General features: G+C 34.5%; 2 protein-coding genes across 4 annotated transcripts in view; both read left to right on the top strand.

Moving 5' to 3' along the window:
• Positions 1-22,699, top strand: part of LOC125672557 (neural-cadherin-like) — a 55,059-nt gene that overhangs the window by 2,342 nt on the left and 30,018 nt on the right. For 2 of the 3 annotated variants that reach the window (XM_056139204.1, XM_048908758.2), the window contains 8 exons: positions 15,123-15,308; positions 15,682-15,943; positions 18,237-18,477; positions 19,814-19,922; positions 20,889-21,018; positions 21,229-21,485; positions 21,652-21,929; positions 22,429-22,699. The exon at positions 22,429-22,699 is cut by the window's right edge and continues 194 nt beyond it. In XM_056139204.1, the coding sequence (XP_055995179.1) occupies positions 15,123-15,308; positions 15,682-15,943; positions 18,237-18,477; positions 19,814-19,922; positions 20,889-21,018; positions 21,229-21,485; positions 21,652-21,929; positions 22,429-22,699 (1,734 nt within the window). Of the gene's footprint in view, positions 1-15,122; positions 15,309-15,681; positions 15,944-16,702; positions 17,550-18,236; positions 18,478-19,813; positions 19,923-20,888; positions 21,019-21,228; positions 21,486-21,651; positions 21,930-22,428 lie in introns of those variants that run through there. The other variant, XM_048908764.2, reaches the window with a different exon arrangement.
• Positions 2,196-3,906, top strand: LOC125672576 (uncharacterized). The gene is made up of 2 exons (XM_048908770.2): positions 2,196-2,761; positions 3,631-3,906. Exons 1-2 carry the CDS (start codon positions 2,573-2,575, stop codon positions 3,895-3,897), a joined length of 456 nt encoding a protein of 151 aa, XP_048764727.1. The 5' UTR covers positions 2,196-2,572; the 3' UTR covers positions 3,898-3,906.

Raw genomic sequence — 22,699 nt, 5'->3', positions numbered from 1 at the left:
CCCTTGCTTGTCTTAAGAGGGGACTAAACGGGGTGGTCCTTTGGACGAGACCACAAAAATCTGTGTCACAGCAGGTGTGGCATGATAAAGATCCCTCCCAGCTCAAAGGCAGTATGTGCTGAGCATTGGCCTAACTTTTGTATCTCTTCACCAGCAACAGTGAGTGTAACATCTCTAAATATTCTCTCTTGATACTGCTGATGCAATAAAACAGAATAATATTATATTCATTTACAAAATTTGGTTTATAAAGTTGAAAGAAAATATTTAATTCAATCTCTTTGGGAAATTTTTGTATCATTTTGGGAATATTTGACAAATTTTGTACTTTAAAGGAAAATTACCAAAATTTATTATTAATTTTTATGTATGAAAAATACTGTTCCTTATACTTTTCCCATTGTAAATTGAACAAATTGACCCAGAAAACTGTTTGGATTTCTCAAAAAAATCTTGAACTTCAGGGTTAGACACTAAGGCATGTCCGACCAACTGAGTCTACTAAATGATAGGTCCGGTCAGGTGAAATGTTGGTGTTGAAAAAATAAACAAGAAACGTTATTTTAAACCATAAGATTTTTATTCTTTATAAATAATAACTAAAAAATAACTGTAAAAACTGCGAACAATTTTAACCGCGTGATCTAGGCCTACATGTAGTTGTAATATTAAATAAGTCGCGGTTGGAAGTGAGATGCAGTTTTTTAAATTGGCTGAAAATTTGGTATAAACTAAGGGTCTATGCCAAAGCAAGATGACATAGACTGCAACATTTAATAAAGATAACACAAATTTAAACTTCTATTAAAATGCACTTAGAAAGCATATTTTCTTTCTATTTCCATAACAATATCCTCTAGAGGTGTAATAACGTTACAGCCATACATCGATCGTATTGATCGCAAGGGCTCACGATACTCATATCGTATCGTCAGGTATATATCGCGATATGGTATAAGTTAATTTTCATTGACTTACTTTAAAAATCTACGTACAACCTAACAATTGTTAGCATTTAAAAATGGTGGAAAACAAGGTAGAATCATATGTTAATGAGATGGTAAACTGTTGTTGAGATGTTTATTCTATAAATTCTAATACTGTGGAGGTAAAAAACCCCACAAACAATATGTAAAGATTATCAGTATAGTATATTCCATTATTGACTACTGTATCATGATAGATAATGTATCGCATGACTGTATCGTGATACGTATCGTATCATGAGGTGGCTGGCAATACTCGGGCCAAATATCCCCCTTTCTTCACATAATTTACTTTTATCAGTCGTCGACTGACCAGGGTCCTTTGGGGTAGCATTATGTTTTCCTTCAATGCCGGTCGAGTGCCTTCCACACACTTCAACTTCACATGTATACATTTAACACATAGTCCTTAGAATTTGTTTTTAAAATAAAGACTACTCATTTGCTTTGCAATATATAGAAATAATCAGATTTTTTCCTGGAAAGTTGGTTAGGGCTAGTGAATGCAAGGTCAGGTCTAGTAAAAATCATTTGAAGTACTGTAGCCCATCTGGTCTAGATAGTGCTCAAAAGTGAATGTCAAACCCTGAACTTTAAACTTTGTGTTTTCTTTTATTTGAGCAGTCAATATTTGAGTAAAATCTCAGACTTGACCACTAGTTTAGACTCAGGTTATTTTTCTTGAGACAGTGATTTTTTGGGGGCCAAAATCCCACCGATATTCGGCTGTTTCCCCTCACTAAAATTAACTATTTTTTCCCAATTATATATGTATGTTTTTCCCAATTTCAAATCTAGGGAAATAAGGCCATTTAAAAAAAAGGTGACCGTATATTGCTGACAAAGAGTAAATACGTTTTTTTCTTCAGTTTTATTCTCCAAACCACTGCGCATGCAAAAGGTTTTGCAGAGTTCCCGAAACGCGCCGGTCCATCGGGCATCCCCGATAAATTTTGAATGGGGCCGGCAAAATCCAAATTTTATCGGTCAAAATGTCCGGCAGATTTTATGGACTATTTTGAAATTTAAAAACATCTGAACAAATATAACTAAATGTAATAGTCATTTTATTAGTTACAAAAAATAACTATTAATTAAAAGTGGAGGGAAAAGCCAAACAAATGCGTAGTTTTATTTTTTTAATCTGGATAAATTCGCGGGTTCTTTTTTTACACACGTACGACAATTTCCTATTGGAGTTCACCAACATTGGGCATGTGGCCGATAAAGTGGAATTCGGGTGCCACAGGTACTAAAAGAAAAGAAAAAGACGGTCAGAAAGACAATGATGGGGATAAAGGAAGTAAGAGGGAAAGAAAATTCCACAAGAAATGGCTAGATGATTGGAAATGGCTGATCTATGATGGATATATGATGTTTTGTAAAGTTTGCATCTCTTACGAGGAATCGGGGAAAGGTCGGTCAAAATATCCAATAAATTTTGTGAAAGGTTCAAATAACTTTAGAACTAGCGCTTTATTAGATCATGAGAAGTCGACTTTTCACAAAGATGCAACGGATTTTGAGACCACGAAAACGAATCCAAAGGAGGCACCAGCTAGAAGATCCAGGACATTCTAACTGTTATGGACTTACTGCGTACACTCCCTGCCACTTCTGTTGTCAATGAGGCCTCCTTCAACCAGATGAAAATGACCAAGACAAACAGGAGACAGCGTTTGAGTAACAAGCACCTTGATGATTGCATGGTTATTCAGCTGGAGTCGAGTGATATTTTGAACTTTGATCCAACAGAAGCAATTAATAAATGGATGGTAATTATAACATGTATTGTAATAGTTTAATTTTTGTTTTATTCGGTAGTTTGGATTTTAATCACGTATATATATATGATAATGAATAGGGCTGGGACGATTCAGGGTTAGCTCGATTCGGTTCGGTTTCGATTCAGAACAGCACGGTTCGGTTATTTTCGATTCGGTTCATGTTAGGTCCAATTTATCTAATGACACCACAAAAATTAACAATTTTAATGAGTAGCGTATTTGATTTGATTTTATTCAAGTTATATAACTATATGTCGTCATTTGTAAACATCATATCTATTCATAATGACATTTTATAACTTTGATAGAAAAAAGAAAACACTGACAGTCTATCAAAATTTGTTATATCAACGTGTTACATAAGTTTTGGATTATTAAACAAATCTATAGTGAATCTAAAATGTATATGATATTGCTTTCATTGATATGCAAAAATTCAATAATTCTATCAATTGAGAGTCTTTGAAAATCTCTCCTTTATTGATTTACTTCTCTCATATTAACTGTCAAATCTGTTTCATTACCTACGATGTTGATTTCATTCCACCACTGACAGAAATGCTTTATGTCATGTAAAGATAAACTGCAATGATCTTACGGACCATATTCTGTTGGTATATGAGTGGTGAAAATGCTAACTCTCAACACAGTAGTGATTTAAATCTCTGTTGCATAAAAATCCACGTTTTCAACATCACTCGGACGCCATATTTTTTGTTTTGGTGTAAGTAAAATCTAAACCGAACCGAACCGAAATCCGGAATTTGTAATCGGTGCATCGAATCGAATGGTATGAATCGCGGTGCACCGAAATTTTCGGTGCACCGCACAGCCCTAATAATGAACATATTTTGTAGACATCAAGTAAGCAGCCAAGAAGATTGACCTACGCTAGATCTACTTGCAACAAGAACAGCGAACAACAAGACGAAGACATTATGATTCAGGAAGTGACACAGGATGAGGAACCTAGGAATACAACAGTTGCTGAATCGGACCCTGAGACTGCAGATGACTGTGACTACGAGACGGACTGTGACTCTGACAACGAACAGACAGAAGACTTTAATGACAGAGCAATTGAACAAACTGTGCATGAAATGGAAATAGAAATAAATTATTAGTCCGATCTATGTTAATTTTATCTCTTTTTATTTAAAACAACAATGTCCGGTAAATTTCACAATTGTCCGGTAAATTTTGAATATTTACCGGACAATTGTCCTACAGATTTTTTACTAGTTTCGAGAACTCTGGTTTTGTAAAGAATATGTAAAACAATAGAGGCATCCATATAAGCAGATATGCAGCAAAGTATATAGTTTCATACACATTAAGCCATATTATATTGTTGACAATTTAGTTTGACCGCCATTATATGTAGGGTCAGGCTAATAACAGGAAGTGGCCAACAGTATAGGGTTTTACTAAAATCTGAAAAATACAAACAGGAGAGACTTTCTGGAAACTTGATTATTAATATAATATTTACAAGATTATGGGTACAAATGCTGGTGAATTAATAATTTATTATTTTGTTTATGAAATTAGACAATAAGTATTTCTTAGAAAAAGTAAATAATATCTATTCAAGGTGTGACTTCCAATACATATTTAATGTTAAATAATGATTTATTTTATGATTTTAAATCAGATCTGAAATAAACCTCAAACAAAAAAATTGTTATTTGATTATTTTTTGCATCTTTACCATTTTAATTTACTATGAATGATTTTTCCCAATTTGAGGAAAATGTCGCTAATTTTTCCCAATTCAAAGGGAGGGGTGGTAGTTTGAAAAACAAAAAAAATCACTGTGAGAAATCCAGGCCAGATGCATAGTGTCTCGGATCCCCCACTCCTTTTTTATAATTTTGCAGTATGTACAGTGTAATACAAAATTTGCTTGAACACATTTAGAGACATGTATGAAATACATATTTAATATTATATATTATACTACAATAACTTGATGCAATGAGACAGATCACGTCAAGTTGACAGGTGCAACAAGTTTTAATTTAATTTAAACATATTTTGTTGAGAAACGCAACAAGTTTGATCTGATAATCCGCGCCTGATCTGATAATCATGAGACATGATCCAACTCTTTGGATCAAGTTACTGTAGTAATGATGGATTTATTATACTCCCTTTTGTATTTTTAAATCCATATTTATAAGATAATAAATTTAATATAAATTATGAAAAATACATACAGTGAAATTATATTTTGTGTACACAGTTTTGTTTGTGACACAGTCGATATTTTCCACAACAAAACGTTGCGTCGATGCATTGTGACATTATTAGTTTCAGAGGATACTGATACAGAATCAGAAAACCACAGTGTGCTGATCCAGAAAATCGGATCACACTCTGTGAAATCAACAGTATCAAAAAACGAAAAACATTGATGGGTATATATATATTTTTGAAAGAATTAAGTTGAGACCAAATAACCCATGATACAAGTCATATTCTGTAAAATATAACTATTTTATGCATTTATATCCTAATTTAAAACTAAATTATATTCTTCAGATTATGTCCCCTGAATTTTTGCTTCCTGGACAAAAATTCATCTGCTATACAAGTTGTCTTCTAGTGTAACTTTTGACAAACATGCAGTGATTTCAAAATTGAATAGTATCATTCATATAATATTAATTTTTTTCATATTATTTTAGAAAGGAATAAGATGATTTGAGGTGAAAGAAAAATTTCACCAAATGAGCTATATTATCGTTTTATACATTCCTTTTTAAAAATGTGCTTGGAGCAGGTTATATTGTGTGTAACTGTGTATTTGTAACAACTGTTTGGGAAGGCTATCCAGGCTTTCAAGTTGTACCTGCTAAGGAACAGATGTTTACTCCATGGCCAATGGGGTTACCTGCAGTTATACAGTCAGAAAATGATGAATTACTGAACTAGAAATATTCTCCTCTTCTCTCAGGATGATGAGCATCAACATAATAGGGTCATGTAATTAGGAAATTATAAATGATATACATATGGCTGAGCACTGACAGATCTTCTTTGAATGGTGTCTTTCACATGACCTAATTATATTTCGATTTGCATTACTTTTATTCTATTATAGTTAGGCAGAATTATTTAACAGTTGTTTAGGACTGCATCTCTGATGTGAGTTATATATATCAAATTTTTTTTTCTCCTTGGGAATGGAAACCATGGATTTCTTGTAAAAGAACTGAAGTCAAAATTTGGACTTAAGTCTGGAATTTTACTCAAATTTTAACAGCTCAAGTAAAAAACAACTCATAAGTTTGAGATTTTTCTGAGAAATCCAAGTTTGATCTGGTGTATAACGTATTAGACCTGAGGCACTTTACATCGGTCAGGTCTGGGGGTCCCATGTCTTTTGCAAAGAATGAGAACCTTCAACTACCCAGTGCATGGATTTCTTGTCAAACTAATGCTATTTGTATGACATATCACATATATCGTAAGTTAAATCTAAAAACAGGTTCAGAAGACATATCTAGACAGTCAGATCCAACAACTCGAAACATGTCTTTGTATGCAGAATTGTGAGTCTGACTTTGCCAGTAATAAGTCCTCCAATCTGTCTCTGAAATTCCTGGTCTTGATGTATTCATAATTGTTACCCAGGTTTCCCACCAGGCTACAATAAAGCTTGTACCAGTGGCAGAGTGCCTGAGGCATGGGTACAGGGCTACAATTAGCATCACCTTGCCATTTAGTGGGACATTCTTTGTAGTTGTCTGATATAATCTGTCACAGAAAAGGGGGTGTTAAAGTTTGTGTTAATAATGCAGTTTTACAGCGGTCTGGGGTTTGACTCCTGGAGGTGAAAATAACTTTTTCTGGACAGCACAATGAAATAATATTTGTAAAATGTTGAAATTAGCTACTAAAGACATTTTCTTGTTGTCTGGTCTAATTTGAATCATGCACACAGCTTCATGATCTGACAATTTTTTTTATTACTGTGGTCTTATCTGTAAATCAGACATGTGGCATGCTAATTTTGATGTTGCATAATATTGTACTGAGTCATACTCTTCTGTATCTCTTGTTGAGGGTATTGCAATTCACTCATTACAGCAATGAGGAACTAATGTTCCAGGACCAAATTCCAAATCAGTGTTTGCTCATTTTTTTCATAAAGAGTACACAGTATAAAGAAATTGAAGCTTAAAGTGGAATGAATACAGAACCGTGGAAAATGTTGTCCCCACTGAATTGCATTGAAATCTCAACTTTCTTAAAGGAAAAAAAAAAGAAAGTATTATAAAATTAACCCTTGACATCTAGATTAATAAGGTTTATGGTTGGTACCAATGTCTAGCCTATTAAGAGTAAACAAAGACTGGGGGGTCACCCAGGGTTAGAGAGAGCAATTACAGCTGTTAGATAGGGGTTGTAATTTGTAAGGGTGCTAATGCCATGTGCCATAAACACTCCTGTAATTTATGAGCTGTGAAATTTACTCCCCAAAATTTCTGTCTGAGATTGTTGATGGAAATGAGAATTTCTATCAATCTGTGCCCAATAATGGGTTCATTTTGTTTACTTGCACCTGAGTCATTTATGAGTTGTAATTATGAGGTAGAGAGCTTTCTGTTGTTTGGCAGCACTGTAAATGTCAAGATGACCAATGCCAGGTGGAGGGAAGCCTTTTTCCTATTTCCTGCATTGTTTTTGTGTTGTGTTTGTATATTTTACAGAACTCGCCAAATACCATGATATATAACAATACACATACTCTTACCTTACAAAATTTATATGTGTAAATATACCAGCTGCATACAGTACTGAAGTTTTGACTGTGATATTGTCTAGGGCGACATCCCCACTCTGTGTGATACTGTCTAGGGCGACATATCCCCTTATGTCTTCTACTTGGGAAGACATCCTTTGTTTTCCTCTTTAGTATCTGAACAAATAGTTTACCTTTGGTAACAGGAAAAGGCAATATTGATGGATTGGTGATGTTCATTTGATATTAGGTGATAAAATCCTTATGTAAATAAATATGAACATGTTTAGTCTAAATGATAGATGTTGGAAAGGGTTAATATGGGTGATCATTGATTTTAAATAAAAGTGTATATTCTGTCGTGAATATATTTTTTTCATATTCTATATTTTTTCATTAAAAGATATTCTGAATCATTAGACATAGATTTACAGAAAATTGGTCAATTTTAAAAAAAATTATAGCCAGAGTTGTAATCTCATCATGAGAACAAGGAACCCCCTTGTGAGAGTAAATGAACAGGAGGTGATTCATGGATCAAAGAAAACTTTATTTATAGTAAGTCTTGTGTTTATTAGATCTAGTCTCTGTTTCATCCACCACACAGAGCCGATATCCTTCTCCAGTGTGCTTTGATAATTGATTTGATGTATTGTAATGGACGCCCTTATGATGAAGTTCTAATTACTGTAGTAATTAGATTCTGAGGTCTGCACTAGATCTGTACAGGGGACTCTCTGACTGGAACAGGTCTTCAGAGATCAATCAGTTTCCCAATGTCATGCTCTTGCACTCTGTATCACATTTGGGACATGGGAATAAATAAAATCAGTGTAAGATTTCTGGATGACCCATTAGGACATCTAGAAGCTTTCTCCAGTAATGAGTTGACTCTGTCCTCAGGACATGACTGAATTACAAATGGAACTCACTTTTGATGAAAATCAATAACTTTAAGGTGCATTAGATTAAGAATTTACCAGGCATTGAATCGGATAATTAAGACTGATGCTTCATGTGAAGATGCATGTATTTCTGATTTTGTCTGCCAAGGAGATACATTAAAACACTGTGATTTTTCTTGTGTCTTGTTACTCGTATAAGTATTCATTTATGTATATATTTTTCATTATTCATGTAATCCATTCACATAATGCCTACATAGAATTCAATCAATAAATTTTAAGCAACATCAAGACTTTTACCATTTCCATAAGCATGATCGAGATATCGATATAAGCGTGAGATAACAACCGACTCAAAGCCACCACGGGTAAAGAGGTAGATACCACACCCAGTGCCAAGGGGAGATAATGGTGAAATAACCTCTATTAAAGATCAGTGTAAATGAATTAATTGGTAGTACATGAATTGGTTGAGTCTTGACAGGTGAAGCTTGTTAAACTATGGCTTGTCAAGACAAGGTGGGGCCTAGCAGCAATAATGTAGCCCTATCCAATTTTTTGCTACAATTCCATAGGATCTCCGTAATGGTGCAAAATAATTTTATGAATAACCGATAATAAACTCAGTGTATTGGTCCCAAATGTTGTTTACACCAAAAGGAGTACCAACTTCGTGCTCGGACATGTCTAATAAAGGTGTTTTTCATTAAATATAATGTACAGCATGCAAAATTCTTCGTCTGCTCCGCCATGCTTGTTATCATGAGATCTCGTAGGTGGATCTAATGAAAAACCTAAACATTGACAATTAACGCGAAAATGTAGTTACTCGAGCCACTTTGACAAAGAAAGGAAAATCATATTGTTGCAGAAAGAATTTACACTCTGCTGTTCGGTTTTTAACTTGATATTAAATTCAAACCTTTTCAATACCGACGAAATAGCTTTCGCCTCCATACTTGTCCATTGATGTAAATACTACCTTATATGGCATATGCAAATGACTTGACAATCGGAAGTTGAAACTTCAGTACATCAAACATGGCGCACAAATATGAATCGAGAAATTGGAATTTATCGAAATTGTTGAAAACGGTAGAATAGAGCCTCACAAATCTTAAGTTGCAGGTTGTAAATTTATATATTGACTAAGAAACATAGAATATCATTTTATTTACGTAAAGAAAGTCAAAAAATCTTTAGAATGAGCGCAAATGTTGCGGGAGTGAATCACTCCCGCATTTGCACCATTACGGAGATCCTAAGGAGTTGTAGCCCTCTCCCTTTAAAAAAAAAAAAAAAAATTAGAGAGGGCTACATTATTGCAGCTAGGTGGGGCCATGATAAGGCCTGGTATATGTTATAGGGGTGAAACAATTCATCGCGATGCAGCCGAATCGCGATACAGTGGTCTCGATTCGATATTCAATTTATTCTGGTCTGTTTCGGTTCGATACGGTTCTAAAATCATTGCACACATTGTTTTTGATAACACGGTTTCTGATTGGCCAGTGGAATTGAAAATTGCCCAATCAACATGCGAGTATACTTTGCTGTATCAAAATGGATGCAGTCAAGTTGAAAAATGCACCCCCAACGTATAAATCCTGACAACATTTCGGCTTAAGGACAAGTGACAAGAGTGTTGCTTTATGTTAAATGTAATTACATATGTAGAATTTATTTGCAGAGAGCAATAAATACCATGAAACATAAAAAAAATCTTAGCATTATAAAGAATTTGGTAACTGCTTTTGTATCGAATCGGAAATCATCGAATCGAGACTAAAGTATCGAAAATCAAATCGAATCGAGAAGGTACTGTATCGTTTCACCCCTAATATGTTATAGAGGAATATAGATTTATAAAAAGTTATAAATTTACTTTCACAAGAGCATTGACTCAGTAGACTTAAGTCACTATAGTCAGGACAATTGAGCTAACATTTTTACAAGCCAAGCATATATATCAGCCATGAAGTTCAAGGACATATCGCATGTTACTAAACTTTAAATTTTTTAATTCTTTACATGCCAGATTAAATTACACTATAAATGTGTTTCAAATGAAATATTTTGCGTAGTTTTCGAGTTTGAAAGCGACAAAATTCAATTCTTGCAACATGCATGCATATTTTATGCACCCTCACATGTGACGTAATGCATGTGCATTAATATGTACCAGTACATGGAGTTTGATGTCTGTCAAGCAAAGGGTTCTCAAGATATTGAGCGGACAGTATTTTCCTATGTCCAGAGTGGATTGACCTTAATTGACTTGAAAATCTTCTATTCATAACCAGCCCACTGTCACATAGGAAATATGATTACAATCAAGTGAATGGTTCTCCAGAGGGGACATGTATAGTCTACTGACAGACTGACTGACCAACAGACTGACCGACAGGTGCAAAGCAACATGCCCCTCTTCTTTGAAGGGAGGGGAGGAGCATAAAAACAGTTATCTTTGTCCATGCACTTTTTATACGCCCATCTGAAGACGGGACGTATTATGGTATGGCGTTCATGTCTGTCCCTCCGTCTGTTAGCTTTTTCGTGTCCGACCCGTAACTTAAATACTACAAGGCCTAGAATCATCAAACTTTGTCTGTAGATACATCTTGGGTAGAAGGTGTGTCGCACATTAAAACCAGGTCACTGTGACTTTTCATTAAGAAGATATCCGTCTGTCCGTCCGTCTGTTAGCTTTTTCGTGTCCGACCCGTAACTTAAATACTACAAGGCCTAGAATCATCAAACTTTGTCTGTAGATACATCTTGGGTAGAAGGTGTGTCGCACATTAAAACCAGGTCACTGACTTTTCATTAAGAAGATATGGCCATATATGGCAAAAACTTGTCCGGCTCATAACTTGAAAACTATTAGACCTAGAATCACCAAAATTGGTCAACTAATGCATCTTAGGTAGAAGGTGTGTCGCATCCTACTTTAAGGTCACTGTGACATTTAATTAAGTTGATATAAAAAAAAAATGTTTTAATGGGTACAATCTATACTGTTAACAATATGTGACGGGCGTATCATGTGCTGTGGCGGTGCACTTTATTCATAAACCTGTTGGACAAAGGATCAGTTAAACTGCAGGAAAATTGTTATGTAGAAGCTAAATACAGCATTATAATGCATTCTGTCCATTTAACAATAATTAATATTTTGAATGTGTTGACCAGCCCTTCAGTTTGGCAGACTCACTAGGTTACCACAGTTTGATAGCTCTTTTCACCAGTCATGGTAGCCTAGTCAGGCCAAAAAAAAATGTTTTCTTCAACCTACCTTGACTCGAAGCTGTCAACTTGGATTCTCTCTAACCAAATTTTCAGGGAAAAAACTCATGTCCAGATTGAAATTTGTTTTAATTGCACTCTATTAAACAAAATGACAGCTCTCAGTGGCATGAGAGCTAGCCCGGTTATTCATTCAGCACACCTCGACCGATTACATCTAACCTCGGCTATATGATACATCGCTCCACATGAGAACTACTTTTTTTCCCCGAGATTGGCGGTGTCTATAACACAGGTAAAGTCATTGTACTTTTCACCAAATACTCCAACTTGTTTATGATGTAAATAGTCTTCGACTTAACGGTTACATCCTGCATAATAGAAGTCAATAGGCATACAACTATCACAGTCATTGGTTTGATGCATGTACTTAAGGAAAACCACGGTAACATATGAAAAACAACACTTTTTCCCCGTAACCTTTTGGCAGCACAGGCCTGGAGGTATTGAAACTTTTTGAGCACATTTTCATACTCGAACTCAAACTCCGTGCTCTAAATCCTACTCATACTCAAAAGTGAAGGTTATAAAACTTTTACAAAATTATTCTCATGCTCAAATGGAGTACATGCTCGAAGATTTTTCGAGTATTCTTGGAGCTTGCTCAGAGTTGTACTCAAAACAAATATAGCTGAGTTTGAGTATGAGTATGGTAAAAGTTTTATAACCTCCAGGCTTCGTATAAAGCTTTCAACGTCTGCTGTTGTTTATCTTTCAGTTTGAACATTTTCTTGCGTATTATAGGACAATGCTGTACTGCAAATTGTAAACACTCGTCAAAGGACATCAATTTTAAGTACTTGATTTCTATAGCGTTAGGTTTTCCGAATGAGTAAAGTAGCGACCGCATCGCAAAAAGCCGGCGTAATGGGATATCAAGTTAGCTCATACAGCCGAGGTTTGATGTCAGGTACTGTAATCGGCTGAGGTTAGCCAAATGGCCGGTTATTGTGATTAACATTCAGAGAATGCATTCATCACAGTGAAGAGTCATCGATTACATCATTTATAGTAACCCGAGTACTTTCTTAGATAGTCTGAAGGTCAACAGCAAGAAGCTGGACTTCCGTTTTAAGGTCATATCTGAAAGACCTGTGATTTTAAATGCCAAGCATTTAGAGAAGGAGCAATCCCTTCTTATGCTTACATCTTAAAAGTTTTAAAAATTATGTTAATCTTAAGTTTTAAAAAATATGTTAATTAATTTGAGTGATTTTAACTGAATTCACAAAAATCAGAACAATTGCCAAAGGTTTATTGAAAATTGACATATCCCTTAGACGGCTGGAGATTTTAAAGAATGCTCCTCTGAAGAGGGAAGGGGGGTGTGGCTTTAAAATGTATGAACAATTGTATCAATACACACTTTGCATCAAGGTAAAGTATGTTCAACTTGATATCCTACAGAATAAGTAGTAGCTAAAGGTGCAGCGGTCACTCCGACAAGAAGTCCAATTATAGCATGCACAAAAGATTTTTTTTCTGTTTTTCTTTTCTTTTATGCTTAAAGATGTAAAAAAAAAATCAAAAAAAAAAAAAATCACCTTTTACCTTCCTTTTCTTTTGTCACCTGATACATGTACTTTTCATTCATATGAATTCTATTCATGTCAACATGAAAATTTCTCGAAAGCAATAACTGATTTCATTGAATTCTCACTTTCAAATGAGTTTTTGTTCATGTGTCATGTAAGATTAATGCAATTAAAGAATGCTAAATAATGCATATTGGAGCAAGATGGGATTGCCTTTATATAGTTGTGAGAATAATTAAATGGGAATTGGAGACAAAAGTTCATGCTTGCAGTTGTAGATTGTCATGATCGATTGTTTCTTGAGTAAAAAAAAAAAAAAAAAGAGTTACCTCAATTGATCTGGAAATGACAAGAAAATAAACTACTGAGGGCATCAGGACAAGAAAGTGTGCTTTTCAGGAGGGCATTTAATCAATAATGACATGCACACATGGGGACCCTAAAACACAAGTGATGTGTATGAATTTTTTGGAGAACAGGATTTGGCCATGATCGTTTTTGTGATGCACCTAAGAAACTACTTTGGATCCCTGCTATTGATGAAAGCTTCACGTGGCAAAGTATTGAATGCAACAAAGTAAAATGTATATGACTTCTCCTTCACAATTTGTGTGAGTGTATATAATTGATAGATGAAATTTTTAAAACATTAAAATTATATTATTGCAAATGTTTGAAGAAATATCAGAATTGATGGTACAGATAATTTTGGTCAGTAAACAATATATTGATGTCTTCCAAGACTTCTGACAATTGTTAACTTAATCATGAAATATATATATATCAGATTCTGAGGATTGCATGTATGTAGCATACAGACTCAGAACCTTAGGAATGATTTTCAGTCTCATAAAACTTCTCATAGCTTACTACAATGGAGTAGAAAACTGGAAATTTACTTTGAAATATATATACATGTATATAAAATCCAGAAAAAGGTATAGAAAATCTACACAAGTAGTAGAATAATCCTTTAGTATATCCTCCTGAAGAATTGAAGAAAGTTGTCGAGTATTCTCTATCAGCTTTGTGATATTTTTTATTATGTATATATATATTGTGTACAGTTGATGTGGACTCGGACTGAATGATTTGATTCATTAGAACAGAAATGTCTGAATAAATAGCATATGATACTCTAGTCCATGGATAAACAGCATCAAGTGCCACCTCCTCACCATATCTTGCAAAAAAATTTGCTCACAACTTGTGTGCAGCTCTTGCATCGATTCCAAAGACTCACAAAGATTGATGGCCCAGAACTACAACTACCAACTCGTGATGTATTGATCGAGAAAGACAGTGTCGGACAACAAAGAGTTCCAGCTGCAGCCAGACTACATTCAAATGCATCGAAAATAATGATAGCAATTATATCGGCAGACATCAATAATGCAGCGTGATATTTGTCTGTGATGCAATGTTAAATATAGTCGTGTTGGATTCCTCTTACAGATGTAATGGCATGAAATGATAAAAACTTGTAGGAGATGTTGATTTATTGATTAAATATTTTTTTCTGAAGGTTGAGCCCTGTCATGGTGTTAAAAATATGGCCATGAAGAAGGGAAAGTATGTTGATTGGTTTCTTAGGAAATGTAATAGGGTCTGTTCTATAAATCAGTTGTAAAAATAACACCATTTTGTAAACATGGTAAAGGCATTCAATGTGTTCAAACACATCATTGTGGACCATTTTCCTATAATGAGATTGTGCATCGGTAATATATACAATCAGTGTGTATGTAGACTTAGTATACCATTACTGTATAATATCTATGATTTGAAAATATTATATCACACATTTTAACTGAATCAAAGGTTCACGGTCATACACTTTCATCTATTTCCAGATTACCAAATATGGACGGTGCATTTGAATATCACAGATGTAAATGATGAAAAGCCAACATTTGTGAACCAGCCTCGTCCTTTCCTGGCAACAGTACCGATCAATCCGAGGGTTGGAGAACTAGTGTATGAACTTCTAGCGACAGATCCCGACACAAACTCTGATATCCAATATAACCTGGAGTCTGGTAAAGCAATACAATCTATATATGAATTGTGATACACTGTATTAGAATTCATAAAGGCATGCACCTAAAGGGAATTTAAGGGGCTTGTCAAAAGAACTGTGCATAAGTAGTAATTATATATTAATATCTTTTTAGAATTATGTTAATTTTTGTGTTTTAGGACCTTGAAAAATTTACTTATTTTAATTTCGTTTCACAGCAAAAAAATTTTTCTATAATTCTTATTGTTTATTTCAACAAGGATTATCATTATACTTATAGTTTATACTTCACAGTAAATGGCTTGTGTGCACACATTCCTTTCAATTATTTATTTTCCAATTCAAATTATATTAAAATTCAAATTTCTAATTAGATAAGACATATTTTTTAGCTGGCGAAGGGAAATTTACTATAGAGCACATAGACAGAGACATTGGTCGCCTTGGCCGAATCGTGACAACGGTCAGTGGAAATGGACAGTTTGACCTTGGCCAGGAGTACGAGCTTGTGGTATCAGCTCAGGACCTTGGATCTCCCACTATACAGAAGTCGAACTTCGAGGTCGTCAAAGTCTTGGTTGGGTCCAGGCCTCCTCAGTTTTATCACAATCCATATATTGCTTTCATCACAGAAAACAACCAAGCGGGATACAAGTGAGTTTATATCAAAGAAATGGGTCAAGAACTTGTTGTGGTTTTTTTTTTCATTTTCTTTTGAACAAAAGTTTCTGTTAAAATCAAATTTCACATTGCTGTTTGTGAAATGGTCGTGATATTTGCACGGCTTGTGTCTATGTGTATCACTGTTTTGTTGAGTAATTGGCCGATAGTTACATTTAAACTGTCTCTTAAAGTTTTCGTTATTGCGTACCCTGACAGAAGTCTGAATCTCCAGCCACTAATTTGTAACTTGTTGGGTGTTTTTATGTGTCTTTTCTGATTACAAAAAATAAAATCTAGAGAGACTTTTCGTTTAAAAGGAAGGAAATGCCAGTTTAACAGGTTTTACAACTAGGATTTTATTGCGTAACAGTCGTACCCTTATCAGCTTGGGTTAGGTCAGTCTGGTGCTTCGTTTAGTGGTACAGACACTGGAATGCTGGTTCAGTGACAGGATACTTAAGATAAACACTAACCCCGTCCATATGGTCTATCTCACAAAGAAAATGAAGTCCCTTTTTGTGTTTGATAAGATATTGTATCATCATAATTGCAATTTTAGATTGCAAACATTAGAAATGGAATATTTCTTTTGGTAGATATTATTGTTATTATGTCATTTGTCATCCTGGGTTACTGCATACTCTAGCTTGAAATATTATCACCTTTGGAGAATTGTTATGTAAAAATATATATTGTGGTAGGGAAAACTTCAAACTTTAGTTACTTATGGAAAGTCACATTCATTTTTTTTAAAGAAATAGCCAGCCTATCACTAATACAGAATATGTAAAAATACCATCTTTACTGTCAGATGACAATTAGTTTATCAGGAAAGATTTAGTCTGAATGTTTATTTAATGCATGGATAGTTGATCGTAAATGTATTTGATTCTCAAATCTTGAAAAGTTTTTTTTTTTTAAAAAAGGTACCATCATAGCATGCCCAATTTCAAGGATTCAGTGTAACAGAATTTGGGAAGAAAGGTTTTATTTGATTTATTAGGAAAGGCAATTACAGCTGAGTCACAAAGCTTTGCATTTCAGATTTAGGAATTCAAGGCAAGACTCTAAATCTGAGGAGTTATCAGGGGGTTCTGACACTCTGTCATCAAAAGATAGTTTGAACTTTCAAGAAAGTGGGTTGCATTTCAATTTAAAGAGTAATTTGACATCTGACTTAAAAATCTCAACTCCATAGAGTTTCCACTGGAGGAAATGTGGGTGGTATTTCAATTTTTTAGTAATCATTTTGCACCAATGTCCAGAGCTTTAATTTGTTTTCTTTATTTAGTGTTGGTACATCTCAATGGATCTTTTGTTGAATATTGAAACTGATAGCATCAAATCTAGTTTATTTGATTAATCTATACATGCAACAACTCAGAGACCATTATTTGCAAGTATGCTACAAATGTATTTTGATAATAAGAAATTTTGAATGTACTTTGGAATTGGAGAAAGATTTGTTCAGTAATTTGTTTATGGTAATCAAAACCTAGATCCCACGAGATGTGCAAAGCATTTGTGTAAATGTATGCATGTTTTTTGTATAGCTTTTCAACATTTCGACAGTTCCTGAGCTGATGATGGTATCGTGGTAAATACAGCTGCACTTTGTGTAAATTGGGATGAGGAAAAATTGAATGCTCTATAAATAAAATCTCCCCATGTGATTAACGCTGAGACTTGCCAAAATAACTGCAAGTTGTGCAGATTTCTATATTGCTTTGTTTTAAAATGTAATGTACATAACACCTTTGCAGTGTCATTTTAGCAAACTATATGTAAGATATTTTAACACTTGATGTATTTTTTGGTTGTGTAATTTTTTGCAAAAGATGCAATTTGTCATATGAGCACTTATCTATTGGGTGTGTTATGTATGTAATGCAATACAAGCACCTGTATTCTATACCACTTGGGAGTAATTATTATGCTGAATTTTCTTTCAAAAGGTTAACTGATTATAACGATGGAATGCCGTAATTTCTGATAAAATTATCTTACATAGTTTGAAGTACATTGGCAACTGTATCAATGAATTTGTCTGCAACTAACATGAATAGCAAACAATATACTCAATAATCTATAAAGTAAAAGAACAAATTAGTTCATAAATTTAGTATACTCTCAATTTTCATTTAAGTTGATTGAATTACAATATTTGACAAGACAACCATGTTTGTAAATAATATATTTAACTTTTGAATTGATAACTTACTGTGCGGGTATAAATCAGTTGCAGCTTTTGATATGTTACTGACATGAAATGTGGATTTTGAAGGTTGCAGTCTGACGGTACAACTCTCATTGTTCAATCCAAAGTCTTCCAGTCCAAATCTGACAAGGCAGCCATTGACTACCAGCTGACGGACAGCAATGGTTACATCAGCTCAGTGTTCTCCATAAACTCTGATGGTGAGATCGAGGCTCTACAGAGTCTGGACTACGAGACGTCTCCCCACACCTACAAACTCAAACTTGTGGGGACCGAAAGGTCGACAGGACTCACCAATACCTCCCAGGTAGGATGTGAAATAGACAAAACTGAAAAATGCAGTTAGAGTTAATATATATCTTTTTGAAGTGAGTCCTGAGACTTTAATTTGTTTGTAGAGGAATTAGCGTTGCTGTACCATATATTGTCGACTTAAGATTTTCATGCTGTGAAATGTATACAAAGGAAATCTCTGTCTGCTAAGCCTATAAATGTGTGATGCCCCTAAGATTTTGGCACATATTTTGATACACTATACTCGATGTACAAATGTACATATTGTGGCTTTAATCATGCCTAGAAATCAACATGCAAATATTTTTATACCTGCACTTTGAAAAGAAAGTTCCGGAATATTGTTGTTACTGTTGTCTGTCCATCCATCTGTCATACTCTCTTCTTCCTCAAACTCCGTTTATTTCAATTAATGTTCTGGAATATGATAGGTTCTGTCCTATAGATGTGCATTAAGGTTTCAGAATTTTCAATTCAGAGAGCTATTATTATGACATCAGTGTTGGCATTATTTAACATCGCACTGTAAGGAAAAAACTTTAACCTTGGCTCTGTCTTTTCAACAATAGCTAGGGGATAGAGCTTTGATATTTCACATATAGATGCCTCATGTCTAGGCCTTTCATTTGGTACCAAGACTTTTCTAGTGACCATTATTTTGGACTTTGACCTAATTTTCAAAAAATTTCACATGGCGAAACTTTTGAACCTAGAGGGATGGGGCTTTGATGAATGGTAAAAATTGTAATGAAAACATTTAATAACGTCATATGATTTATCACCGTAAGCACTCAAGACAGGAATAGTGCTGATTTGCCCAAGGTATGTTAGTGTTTTATTTGGATGATTACAAGACTACAAGTGGCCCATGTATAAAATATGTTTAGTGTTTGAAGATTCATTTGATTTTCAACTAGATAAACATGTTCTATTAGCAAATTTCTTTGCCTCATCAGAAATTACTATCCTGTGGTTCTTCAGAAATCTTTAATCTATTGAAATGATAGGCAGAAGTCTGAGATTAATTATCCTAATACTAGTGTGTAAAATATCGACCATCCAAGCTTATAGAGTAGTCATAAGATTACAAAAGTCAAGGGAGATAACTCTAATTTCCCACCTTGGTATTTATCTCAACAACTTCACTAATAATGCCAAAATCTGATACTTGTTTAAGAATTTTGCTAATGGGATAATTTTCAGTAAGTACCACTTTATACTGATTTGCAGGAAGTAGTACTTTATACTGATGATTTACAGTAAATACTACTTTATACTGATTGTTTACAGTAAATACTACTTTATATTGATTGTTTACAGTAAATACTACTTTATCTGATTGTTTGCAGCTGATTGTTCACCTGGAAGATGACAATGATAATGCTCCAGTCTTTGAATTGTCCACCTATACCAATGTTACAAGCGAGGGAACACCTGTCAACTCTGTCTTGTTTTCAGGTAGGAGACTCAACTTCCAGTAGCTTTGTCAAATTCCCCATAGATTGAAGATGATATTGTTTTTGATGTAGTGTCTTTGTCTCTCTTTAATTTGAACTTTGGTCATAACCTATGAACTATAAACTTTGACCTTCCTTTCAATACTTCATATATTCATGTATGCTGACATTAAGAGTTGCAGTTTATACCCTTTTATATTTTGTAAAATGAAATTTATTTCTTGAATGAACAGCAAGAGCACAGAAGATAAATTATTGTGTCGGTCATAATGGTGTTTCATGGACATAGAACAAATTATACATTGATTTAAACAAACTCAAAATTAAATTTTCTCTTTATTTAATTCAGAAAACCAATTTGATTTACAATATCACTAGTCAGTTTATTCCTGGCATATGTAGGTGTTTTTTTTTTTATAACAACAATGCAGCAGACATTTCTACATTGGGTTGGGGGGGGGGGGGGGGGGGGCATGAAAAGATTTCTAGTGAAGGATAGTGTGAATCAGTAGATGTAGGATTTGAGGTATACAGTTTTGCCTGGTATCACATTATGCTTCATGTCACTTAACAGTTTTATGATCAACAGACTTAGAAAATCTGACAACTGACGGCATTACTGGAGACACTGCCATGTTGTGATAACTCAAGATCATTTCAAAATTGAATTAGGGGGATACAATTTTATTGCCTGTTCATGTTTTTCAGTGAATAGTCAATTATTAAATCTTTAATTTACGATCAGTAAGATTGTGTTACTGTCAACTAATTTTAATAATTTGATATTAATATATATTACAAAAATACACACACAAACAAACAAAGAAAAGATGTATATACTAACAATAACATGCATGTCTTTCTTTATAATAACACAATTGCATCCAACATTCAAACACTACATAAATAAGTTATTAAAAGTACTCATTGACATGCATAATATTTGAATATTCCTGTTCATTTCTAGTGACAGCCACAGACAAAGATGCTGGATCCAATGCAGAGCTGACCTACACTGTCAGTGATGATAACTTTTACATGGAAACAAGGAGAGATCCCGTTAGTGGCAGATACATAGGAGATCTGAAAGTAGCAAAGTAGGATCCTTCTCTAATTAGGCACTTAATTAGTAGATTATTTTGGGAAAGGAATTGTCTTAAACACATTTTGTTTCCTCATTGAAATGCATCATTAAAGAAATTCAGAGAGAAATGTTTTTAGAACAAATTTTAAAAGAAAATATTCAACAATGCTAGTGTATTTTGTAAGTTCAAAAATTTGATGGTTGTGTTCGATTTACTTTGAAGGCGATTAGATTATGACAATCGTGCGGATCGCCAGTACACATTTGATGTCAAGGCCACAGACCATGGTAACAAATCGTTCTCAGGACAAGCCAGTGTTGTTCTGTATGTTACTAATATTAACGACGAGGCTCCAGTCTTCAGTGAGGAGAAAGATGATATTGTTGCGAAAATTCGAGAGGACCAGAAGGCAGGAAGTTATGTCACAACGGTACAATCTGTGGACCCTGATGGAGACAACATCGAATATTTTTTCTCTCGTGAGTGGTTTAAACAAGTGACTTAACGTTATAGGATTTATTTAATGGTAGGATTCAAAATACGGAATAGCAAGAACAATGATAAAATTAAGATGACAAGTAACTGTGGAAGACCAACAAAATGGAAAGCCAAGCAAGTCATTATTTATTTATTTATTTTTTGTAGCCAAGCATCAGATATCAGAAAATTCCCTGTTCCGAATTGAGCCCAGTTCTGGAATAATCTCCTTGACCAATACAATTCCTCCCAGCATTCCCAGCTACATTTTAAACATTACGGCATATGATGATGGGAGTTGCTGCGGAGGGTATCCACGTCTCAGCAGTAGCTCCTTTGTCATCATCATGATTATGGACATCAACAATAACAATCCCACATTTCCCAGCTGCAGTTATGCCCCGTCTGTGTTGGAGAACCAACCTCCGGGAACCAGAGTTGTGGATGTAAGTGTAATTACCGATGGTTTTTAATGTTTTCAATTTCACAATCTATATTATATGTGTATGTCAAGTAAATTCAGGGAACCGGTGCCTCATGGAATACAGTTGATCAGAAAATTGCAGATTTTCATATCCCATAACATGATGTGATTGGGCCTGTCTGTGTTTGTCTGTAACTTGGAAATAGATCATTGCTTTCAGCTTTGATGAAAATAGACTTCATGTATTGCATGTACCTATGAAGCCCTTTGAAATGATACCATTTTTGATTTATCATTCATGCTTAGCTGCTTTAATTGTTTTTATATGCCCATCGTCGTGTGTGTTTTAAGAACAGATCTCATTTGATACTGCTGTAGAATATTAGAATTTAGCTTAGATATCCAGAACAGGAAAATTGTTATAGATTTTATATCCATGAGCCTATTGTTACTCTGGTGAACGATAAGGCCTTTGGTCCTTTTGTTCTAACATATGAGAATAATTGTTGCATACATTATAGGTTTTGGCCACAGATCCAGACAGGGGAGAAAATGGTAAAATTACTTACTCTGTTGTGACACCCAACAACCAGGAACAAAACTTTGAGGTCAATCCAGAAAATGGGACGGTAGTTACCAAACGGATGTTCAACCGTGAAAGTGAGGCTGGTCTCCGTGGTTACTCTGTCACCATCAAAGCTGAGGATCATGGCGAATCACAGCAGCTGAACACTCTGTGCACATTTTGGGTGAGAATTCGAGATCTTAATGACAATCCGCCCGTGTTTGATA

This window comes from Ostrea edulis, chromosome 1, assembly GCF_947568905.1.
Source record: "Ostrea edulis chromosome 1, xbOstEdul1.1, whole genome shotgun sequence".
In the NCBI taxonomy this organism is placed as follows: Eukaryota; Metazoa; Mollusca; class Bivalvia; order Ostreida; family Ostreidae; genus Ostrea; species Ostrea edulis.
This window is presented reverse-complemented; position numbering and strand designations above follow the sequence as displayed.

Bases quoted from the DNA above. Each gene is read 5' to 3' on its own strand.
- LOC125672576 (XM_048908770.2), top strand. From the start codon at position 2,573: ATGGACTTACTGCGTACACTCCCTGCCACTTCTGTTGTCAATGAGGCC. The intron at 2,762-3,630 runs GTAATTATAACA...CATATTTTGTAG, and splicing joins AAGCAATTAATAAATGGATG to ACATCAAGTAAGCAGCCAAG.